General features: G+C 36.3%; 2 protein-coding genes across 3 annotated transcripts; both read right to left on the bottom strand.

Moving 5' to 3' along the window:
- Positions 1-606: 606 nt before the first annotated feature.
- LOC134651618 (carboxylic ester hydrolase-like) lies at positions 607-1754 on the bottom strand. The gene has a single exon (XM_063506717.1). The coding sequence runs from the start codon at positions 1717-1719 to the stop codon at positions 607-609; it is 1113 nt and encodes a 370-aa protein (XP_063362787.1). The 5' UTR covers positions 1720-1754.
- A 3522-nt stretch (positions 1755-5276) lies between these two features.
- LOC134651542 (uncharacterized) lies at positions 5277-9889 on the bottom strand. 2 transcript variants are annotated; one of them, XM_063506648.1, is made up of 5 exons: positions 9726-9889; positions 8295-8309; positions 6903-7060; positions 5983-6072; positions 5277-5372 (listed from the first exon to the last, which is right to left on the bottom strand). In XM_063506648.1, exons 1-5 carry the CDS (start codon positions 9874-9876, stop codon positions 5286-5288), a joined length of 501 nt encoding a protein of 166 aa, XP_063362718.1. In that variant the 5' UTR covers positions 9877-9889; the 3' UTR covers positions 5277-5285. The 2 variants fall into 2 exon arrangements, with proteins under 2 accessions (XP_063362718.1, XP_063362719.1); XM_063506649.1 differs by lacking the exon at positions 8295-8309.
- Between the last annotated feature and the right edge of the window lie 332 nt (positions 9890-10221).

Below are 10221 nucleotides of genomic sequence, written 5' to 3'. Positions count from 1 at the left end.
ATAATCTTAAAAATGTAAGATTAGTACTAAGTAATTGTAATGTAATTCTATAGAAAAAATAAACAGTTTAATTTTTTTTTCTATGTATTTAAGTATTTTTATATTATATCTATCGTTGTCTGAGTACCCACAACACAAGCCTTCTTGAGCTTAGTCAATTTGTGTAAAAATGTCCATTAATATTTAATTATTTATTTATTTATTATAATGAAGATCATGAAAATTTAGGAGCAATAGGCTGCCGATAATATTTATCATAAATGCTATCCCAAAATTTTATTCGCTCTTTTAGCAGTGATCTCTTCAGTAAAACGTCGTTGCCCAGAGACATATAGATAGCGTCTGCTATAGTAGTAGGAGGCCATGCCAAAGGAGCACCTTGCGAAAGAGGTTTACTGAAAAACAAATAAAAAAGAATGTTATTCCATTATAATTTAAGGTGCTTCTTCATAATACCTAATAATTTAAAAATAAATTCAATTCAATTGCGTTTACCCAGTTGTCACGAAATTAATCCACATTCTTCGCAATACTACCCTCATCTCCTTATATTCCTTTGTATAATATTTTTCAGATATACAATGCACAGTATCTTCAAGAATAGCTTCAGCAATGACTAGCTCCAGGCAAATTAATGTGGGAATACTTCTTCGAAAATGAATACTCGTATAAATAAATATTTTCACTTCCGGATGCCAAACGCAAATTAATAGACCTTAGGACAGGATAGGCGAACATAACGTCAGTAAAATAATTTATATATCCCGTAATAGTAAAGAGACTTGAATTTTTGGCGGTGTAAAATGATTTTATTTCTTTCGCAACATTTTTTCTAACAATCTCGTTTTTAAATATTAAATCAGCAGGTAAGTAATTTGAGAATCGTAAATTCATATCCCAGATCCAATAATAAAATTGAGGCATTCTAAATAAGCCTTCCATATCTGTAAATCCGTATAACATAGCTACTTTATTGTACTTCTCTTGTCTGATAATATTTACAGGGCTATCATGTAGGAATATTTCTTCTCCTACGTCCCGTTCAATACATGGAGTAAAATGAAAAGTAGAATCCTTTTTGGTCTCAAAAGCATCAGACATTAGTTCGTCAAAATCTGCATTTTGATAAAACTCTTCTAAAGCTTGTATATTCTCAACTTTGTTAAAACCTAGTTGCTTGGCATATTTCTTAGCATTTTCTATTGGATCTAATTGAACACTCCAGGTGCCAACATCGGCACCGCTTTCTGGGATCGCTTTGCTAAATAACCCAGCAGTCATTCTAGACAATATCAGCAAACCAACCGCTGAAGATCCTGCACTGTATCCAGCTATAGTTACATCATGGGGGTTTCCTCCAAAAGAAGCAATATTCTGTTGCACCCAACGAAGTAATGCCACAATGTCTTTCATGCCTGCGTTGCCAGGAGCACTATCAGTACCCAGACATAGAAAGCCATGGGCTCCAAGCCGGTAGTTAAACGTCACTGCTATTATCTTTTGGCTGTCCACCAAAGTTTTCGGTGATAAGGCATGACCAAAACCTAACTGATACGCCCCTCCATGTACGTACACTAAAACAGAAAGATTCGTGCCTTTATAAGGTGTTATGATATTAGCTACTAGGCAGTCTTCTCTTGTTGGTACTTTCGGGTATAAAAGGGGATTTTGTGGGCAAGCAATAAACTGGTCTACTGCTTCCAATGTATCATTCCACATTGGTCCAGAGTGTGGTGCCTGAAAAATGAAAATGATTAGAACAGGTACATCAACAATGTTGTAAGTATCAATGCAAGTATCATACAAAATGCGCTATATATGTAGGCAAACAATAATCTATATAGATAAGAATATTAAAACAGCTCTTAGTGCTCCGTATAAAACTTTGTTTACGGAGCAATTCATGGGATCACTTCGGAAAATCGATCGGTTAAATGCGTCTTTTTTAAAGATGCTACAAAGATTGCTTTATTTTCAAACTATCTTACAGGTTTGATTTATCAATTACTGGCCTACTTAGATAGCTACAAATATATTTAAATAATCATTAAATTAAATTAATTAATTTACCTTAAACTTATGGCGACCCTTTGGAACTGTAGCATAGGGTATACCAAAAAATTCAAATATTTGACTATCAGGAGCCTTATATCCTCGAACAGATCCTTGGGCAATTTTTATCACTCTGGACTCTACGACTAGGCATTTTGTTATTTGTATAAAACTAACAGTCAATAGTACTAGTAAAATATGTGTATCCATATTCTTTGATGTAATAAAATCTGTATCAGCAATTACCTTTTATATTAGTTAGTTTTATTTATTTACGATAAATATTTGCACGTTACAATCAGTTTGATAAGGATGTTTGTTTTGGTTGTTGTGTTGTTGGACCCTGCGATTGTCACTTATGATTCGTCTATATTAGATAATTATAAGTCTATGTCGGCATGTCTACATGTTTTCTTGTTTATATTTCTCTACCTTAATTTAAATTTAAGTTAGTTAATTAAATTCTCAATAAAATTAGTTGTTTATATACTCTCTTTCATATGTACACGTGTGAGCTGCGGTCACCTATAATTATTTTTATAAGTTGCTGAACAAATGTTGGTCAGTTTGAGGAGTACAACCTACAGTAAAGTTTAATTTATTGCTCCTGTTGCAGGCCACACCCGTCATAAAACTGTATCAATGCAAAGTGAAGAAAAATCTTACATTAATTTGATATTGTAAAGTCAATATTCTCGGCCGGCTGCAAACAAACTACTTCCAGTGTCCTTAAAGGTACAACACAGACTCATTTCACTGCGAAAACTTTAAAAACCCGCAAGCTACAGTCCTTTGGGAAATAAGGGGAGACAACTAAATTGTTTTCCGAAGCGAGGCTGGATTTAAAATTCATTACTGCTGCCTTCAGCGAGGCCAAGGATGGAATGTAATGAGAAGTAGAGTTCTGTTACAAGGTGGGAGGTTACATTTTAGAATTGCTAGGTATACAATGTTGCTTTTCTTATATGTAGTGTACCAATTGTTTTTATATTATGTAATTAAGGTACGAATTATTAAAACTTATTTTAAGTTTTATAACAGAGTACCAGTACCCGTAAACCACTCAACAACTCAACGCGTGGTGACCGCTGTTCTCTCCAATAGTGCCGTAGAGGCATGGTCACATGCATAGCAAAAGCAATCCGCGTCGCGTCGTTGTCAAGCAGTGTACCCATGTTGGGAGAGGGAAGCGCGTGAAGCCGCGTATAGACTCAGGCTTCGACGCTGCAATGACCCTTGCCCTTTGCCCTGTCTACACCCACTGCACTCTCCACCAAGCTCCCGAGGACCCGCTTTACTCCCACATCATCCCACAAACGCTGACGATCCGGTCTTTCTGGCGCCGCCGCATCAGGGTTGAGAGCCAAAGCCTCCATAGCATCCTCAGCGAAAGGAATTCTCTTTGGAAGGAATTATCTTTGTTAAAAGAAGATGAATGCGTATTTTGTTTTTAGTATTTTTTTCTTAATTTCGACCTTTGCAGTGTAGGCCCGGTACGCACTCCTCCAAACTTTTCTGCATATTCCTTAACCAGTGGAGCGCCCTAGCAAGACACGTGTGATGGTAACTCCATACTATTCTTGGTTCTGGGCGCTCCTAAGTGAAAATCTTTTGGTATGATATTCATCAATAGTATTCAATAGCATACAATATAATATGCACGATGCTCAGCTGGCCCTGGCCACCAATCCATAATTAGGTACCAATCAATCCGGAACACTCAGAAAACTAACACACTCCCCACGTCTCTCTTGCACTTCGTATTCGAAAATTATTTGAATTTAGAGTCGGAAATCTGCGACACCCTATATATTTTTTTCTTTATTATAGTAAACTACTTTCTTTCTAGATTTTATTTCTTCTTGCGTGGGGTAATCTCGCAGATTCCGTGTGTTGTGGTCCAAGACGCACTAAACTTGAGTCTTGAGCATAAGTAATTAGGCAAGTAGTCGCCTCTGAACTTGTCACCGCGAGCGAGCAGAGATTGCATTAGTTATCTGAAACTTGGGGCACACAGACAACTTACACAGCCCGGATTAGCATAGGGATAGCGAGAAATTGTTGCTGTGGCATATTTTAGCCACGATGTTAAATATGAAATTTAGTATAGAAATAAATACACTGGAGGCAGTAGCAGGCGTGGCTCACTCCGCGATTTCGTCGCTTTGGTACAGGTAGCTAAAAGTACATCCGTTCCACCCCAATTTTGGGGAAAGCCATAAGCCGCGCGTGGCGCTGTCGCTACCTAGCGGCTATATTTGTGCTGATCGTAACAGACGCGTTTTGTTAGAGAGTGAGTCTTCTGTACCTAGTACTATTATTTATTCTGTGGCAGTAAGGAGAATTTTACAATGAAGCAATAAAAAAACAAAATTATTGACTTTTTTATTGTTATGAATTTTACAAAAGCTGCAAAAAGATCGTCTGCCAGTGTCTAATAATTTAATAAATGATTTTTTTTTCTTTCTTTTTCTATTTATCTTTCAAAGTTAGATATTATTGATTGTAGAATTTGACAATACAGCGCCAGTTCAGTTAAACACATTGCTATCTCTTACAATTATTTATACTTACTTAATTAAACGTTAAATCGAAACGAATAACTAATTAAGAACGGAGTTTTGCAATCTTTTTCTTCTCTGTTTTTTGTAATACTTTAATTTTATACATTTGGTCCCATAATACTCGTACACTGCTAAACCCATAAATGATAATAATACTATGTAATAAAAACTAATTACAGCCACAGTAATGCCTTTTCTGACAATATGACAAAAAATGAGCGTTATGAAATATATTATGTAATATTTAGGAAATATTCATCCCTAAGCGACGAGCGCTGCGATTTGTAAAAATGTTAATTAATTAATTCAACTTTGTGCCTGCTTTACTGTATTCAATTGTTTCTCTTTTAATTTTGAACGTTTGACGCTTCTTTCTTAATTACACATTACGTATACCCAACCGGCAATGGCGGGATAAACTGGACTTCACGAAGGAGTGGCCACACAATAACTAGACTTATATCGATCGGGATATTGACCGTGATTACCTTTTCTATTTTTATTAATCAACAAATCAAGCATTTTATATATTATAAACAATTTTACATTTCCCTAGTATCAGTAGTATCAGTATAAACAATTTAACATTGCGTAAACCAAAAATGATTGATAGAAAAACATAACATAATACCTATAATTAATTAGTAATATACGATGTCCTATAATGAATTATGATATATTTTTATCTTCAACTAGCCCTGGATCGGGTGGGATGGTCAACGTCTTCGGGGCATGTTTGATGGTATCCACCATTTCCTGAAATTAAAAATTGATTATATTAGAACTGAATAGGTAATCATACAGGCATGGTCAATACAAAACAGTAAGTGTACATTTGTGACATAGTATCGCGACTGAACAACTCCGATATTGCTTTATTAATTAGTTTTTGGCAAAAACTTTATTTTTGGTACAAGCTTTTATCGCTGACTGTACTTTTCTTACGACAGGCAACTAATACTCATCGAGACAATTCTAAAAACCCCTAACACAATTAGGTTGCGTTGTTTCATCACAGAGTTCCTATGGCCACCTCCTGTCTCCATCATCAGATCAGCTCGATGGTACCATAATATTGCATTGTCACCCGACTTACATGTGTATGCAAAATTTCAGCTCAATCGGAAACCGGGAAGTGGATCAAATTTAACTTGCAAGATTTGATTACAGACAGACAACGGGACAGGTGAAAGTAAATAAAAGCTTGTAAAGCTAATTATCTTTGCTTGAACTTTTGACTAGTTGTTTGTATAAAATATTTCACTATTTTTGAGTTATTCTGATTGCAAAAGGCATCCAGTTTGTTTTAACAGCAAAGTGATAGCTTTAGATATTTGTGAATTTTTGTGAAGTCATGTTAACTTACATGTTCCGAATCGAGTCCATCCATTTTTTGGAAAGACCTGGTCATCCTTTGTGCCTTCTTTTGCGCAGATGCCGCCCTTTGTTGCAAAATCTGTAACGGAGATAAGATACCTGTATTATTTTTTTAGTATACTTATTCATTTAATACTAGTTACATTCGTTTCATTGATTATCAGGTAAACCTTAGCTAAAGGTATGCCTAAAGCAATTTTTATTGAGGTAAAAGTCGCAACAACATCGTGATATAAAAGTCAAAATGAATTACAAAATTTAGGGACAGAAATAATTCAAACTCCACACCTTCTCTCCTCGTTCCATCTTCTGTTCGGATTTGGCCAGTTTTCCAAGCAGACTGATGTATTGCTACAGGAATACTACAGGAATTTTAGTTAGCGTTGAAGGTGAGGCATAGGTGTGCTTTGCATTACGTCGAACTTTAAACTTTTCTCACCTGTAGCTTTCTCTGTTCGGCTTCGGCCAGTTTTCCTTCTATGCCAGGCAGACTGATTTCTTGCTGCGGCGGCTGAAGCAAGTGTGCGTTGTAGGTGCGGTGGAGGTCATTATGCGTTGATCTAACGAATCTAACAATTGTAACTTCACCTTCTCTGTTCGGAATCAGCCAGTTGCCAGTTTGCAGTCAGTCAGACAGACATATCTCTTGCTATAATGGCTAAAGCACGGGATGTATACGTAAGTTCCACGAAGATGAATATGCGTTGATGAGAAAACTCAAACACATTTTAACTCCTCACCTGGTGCTTTCTCTGTTCGCCTTCGGCCAGTTTTTCCTCGAGATCAGGCAGAATAATCTCTTGCTGCGGCGGCTGCAGCAGGTATTGCAGGTATGTCTGGCGGAGGTGATTGTGATTGTTCAACGAACTCTTCTTACAAAATAAACTCAAGCACCTCTTAACTCCTCACCTGTTGTCTCCTCTGTTCGGCTTCGGCCAGTTTTTCCTCTATGTCAGGCAGACTAATCTCCTGCTGAGGCGGATGCATAAGGCGTTGAAGGTGCGGTGGAGGTGTTTCTGTCCGTTGATGTGCGTCAAACTCTTCCAAAGGGATTTCGAAGGCGATTGCTGGAAAATAATACGAAGAGAGTGATCATATAGGAAACCAATCTTTTAGGGGATTAAATGTTCCGAACTAAGATAATATTTAGAACTAAAATATAGAATCATTTCTGTACCTAAAAGTGTTCCATTATAAGTTAATTTATGCAAAATCCTTAAAAAAAAAAGAATAATTTAGAGCACAACATGATAAGTATGATAAGTTTAAATATATCTGAGAGAATGCGAAGAAAAATACTAAGTTATATAACTGAGCTATGTATGACAATTCGAACCCACAATCGCCAGAGCTAATTATTATAAGATCACGATCATTATAAAAAATATATAATATAAGGGATCCCTTCTTATACAATAGCGACTGTAGCGTAGCCCAGAACTTAAAATGCTGGACGGTATGTATAGTATATATACATGTACATTGAAATACTTAACAAAGTTTTCTAATTAAAGCGTTCAGATTTACATTAGCCGGTATTCTCTGACAATGAAAAATTAACTACTTAATAGATTTTTCTCTCAAGCGCTGCCTCAATAGCGGTACTTAGTCGATTGGAAATAAAAAATGCAGCGCGATTAGAGTTGAAAGGATTTACGCGAGCGACTCTATGGGGCCTTTTAGCGCAGTGAATTTTAAAGTTGCATTACCTACCTATTAAGAGTTCTGAACTCGGTTGTTTGCAACCGTTTCAGTGAGGTTTTTGATTGAGTTCTATAGTGTCTGTGGTATAAACAACCCCAATCGCAGTATGGATCAATTTGACATTTGGGTGGATATTTTTTTTTTGATCATTTGCTTGAATGGTTTAATACCGAAATAGACAACACAGACAGCAATATACAATTAAAATATGGAATTTTACATTAAAGATCAAAGTGCGTCCATAGTGCAAATTATTATTATAAAATATTGATCAAAACAGTGCCAATTAGAATATAAATAGGTATCTACGTACATATAAGAATATTTCACATCATAAACAAAAACATAAGTCACACAAAAAAACATAAACACAAACTGAGCTGGAGACAGTCTTTTATTTATAATTTTAGTTATTATTATTGTAGTTGTAGTTTTTAATTTTAGTTTATGTGCATCAAATATGTATGTATATTCATTGATTGTGTCGTCAATTGTAAGTTTATTTTTGACACAAGAAAATAGAGTGCTTCAGTTGAATAGAGTCGTGTAAGTCATACAGAGAAATATAAAACAAGAGACGTAATTAGTTTCACTTACGGACACCGGTATGCTCTAAAATACTTTTTGATTAGTAAGAGGACTTAATATTTAACGAATAAAATTGAATGAACTTCCGCAAATAAATAAATACGATGAGCATATCAATTTTGCATTTGTGATATTTTAATAGTTATGTAACTACGTACCGTACGTACGTCAAAACATAATAATGAGCGATAATAATAATCCCATCAATTACATTACATGTAAAAAGGTGCAAGTTTCGCACCGCTTCTACTACAAAAAAGTTTTGATATGTAATGTGATTTGTTTTATTTGTTAGAAGTACCCTTAGGCCTTAGGAGGATACAAAATGTATGAAAAGAGTCGTGGCAATTGGATGCAACCGCAGCCGCATATTCTCCGAGAATGACCCCTGAATATCTGTCAAGTTATAGTTTGATAGCACTGACTTCCCTTGAATGCCGCTGATCTTCGATCAACACGGGCTTCCGACAGGTCGGAAGGGATAGGCCCAAGCGATATCTTGACATTCAAATCATTCTGCCATTTTTCGCGGGGGGGAACGTGCACACAGTCGCACTTCTCACACACTTACGTACAAAATCCAATCTGTAATGACGACACAAATACATAGAAAATGACACCCTACACAGACAAATCTTGCACACCTCGATCTGTTTTTGTGTATGGACGAATCACAAGTGTCACAACACGCACACTAACACATTTTTGTCAAAGAATTTTATTGTTTTCTGAGAGATGAGAAGTCGGATTTGTCGCTCGACCGATCCGCAATTTGTACTGGCCGAGCAAAATCGATAAATCCAGCAATTACATGAGACTAAAATATAATAATCGTGTTTAAATGTTATTAAACGTATGACATGTAAAAAAAATATTACATGTGAAATGTAACACCTTCTTTTTGTAAATTTGATGTCCCTGACCTCTTTTTACAACAAAAAACCGAGCAATTTGGCATTTTTTCTGCTGCTGTGTTCACTCACGCGTCTGGACTCGGTCTAGTTAAAAATCCGAGCGCAACTAGTTTTATTACCCGCGCTAGATCAGTTGATCTTGTACCTAGGCAGAGGGGAAATAGTGCGAATGCCGCATCCCTTTCGTGTTGATCGAAGCCGCTGATACATTATTGTCAAAAAATGTGTTATTGAATAGCAATCTCAAGCGCTTCTATGCCCATTGCTCTTAAACATTTGCTAGGCGCTTTCATGCCTAATTTCACGCCAATTTGCTCTAAAACTAATTGGTCCAAACCAATTTAGTTGAAATTGAGTACTATGTAAGTTGGGGAACCCAAAGATGGATAACACGAATAAAAGAAATTTAAACTTGGCGGCCATTTTTGGGGGGTGACATATCAAACGAAAGGGCTTGTTGTGTTTTTTTGTAAGAGCTACATTTTTAATCACTGTTATTATTAAAACGTGATCGCGTAATACTCACGAGGTTTCGGTTTAACCGGCGTTTCTGGCAGGACCACCGTCGGCAAGCCATCGTCGTGGTGCCCATTGGCACCATTCGCCTTGGCGTTGCCATTCGCGGTGCCATTGGCGCCGTCAACTGGCACCACGTTCCCGGACGATCCGCAGCCCATGGTGGTGTCACATAATATAAATATGGATGTTACTTTTTAGTCCTTATTTGTTTGAAATGTCTCACTGTAAACACTCACAATATAATTTGGTTGGATAAGCACTAAAAAGTTTGGTTGGATAAGCACTAAAAAGTTTGGTTGGATAAGCACTAAATTTTTTTTAATGTTTTGCTGTTGAATTGTTTCTAAGTGATAAAGGTGTTGGTTAAGTGGGAGAAGCTATAAAATAGAGCTGACAAAACACATAATACATTAAAATTACGTTAATATTGAGGATGAGGAGATATTTTCAACATATGCTAATTTCAATTAAATGAGATACAATTGCACTATGTACTGTTTTAT

Source organism: Cydia amplana, chromosome 10 (genome assembly GCF_948474715.1).
Source record: "Cydia amplana chromosome 10, ilCydAmpl1.1, whole genome shotgun sequence".
Lineage (NCBI taxonomy): Eukaryota > Metazoa > Arthropoda > Insecta > Lepidoptera > Tortricidae > Cydia > Cydia amplana.
The sequence above is the reverse complement of the archived record's forward strand: the minus strand, read 5'-3'. Positions and strand labels throughout refer to the sequence as shown.

Coding starts and splice junctions, on each gene's coding strand:
- LOC134651618 (XM_063506717.1), bottom strand. CDS start 1,719: ATGTGGAATGATACATTGGAAGCAGTAGACCAGTTTATTGCTTGCCCA.
- LOC134651542 (XM_063506648.1), bottom strand. CDS start 9,876: ATGGGCTGCGGATCGTCCGGGAACGTGGTGCCAGTTGACGGCGCCAAT. Junction 6,073..6,902: donor CCGAACAGAGGAGACAACAG/GTGAGGAGTTAA, acceptor TCTCCGTTACAG/ATTTTGCAACAAAGGGCGGC. Junction 5,373..5,982: donor ATGGACTCGATTCGGAACAT/GTAAGTTAACAT, acceptor TTTTAATTTCAG/GAAATGGTGGATACCATCAA.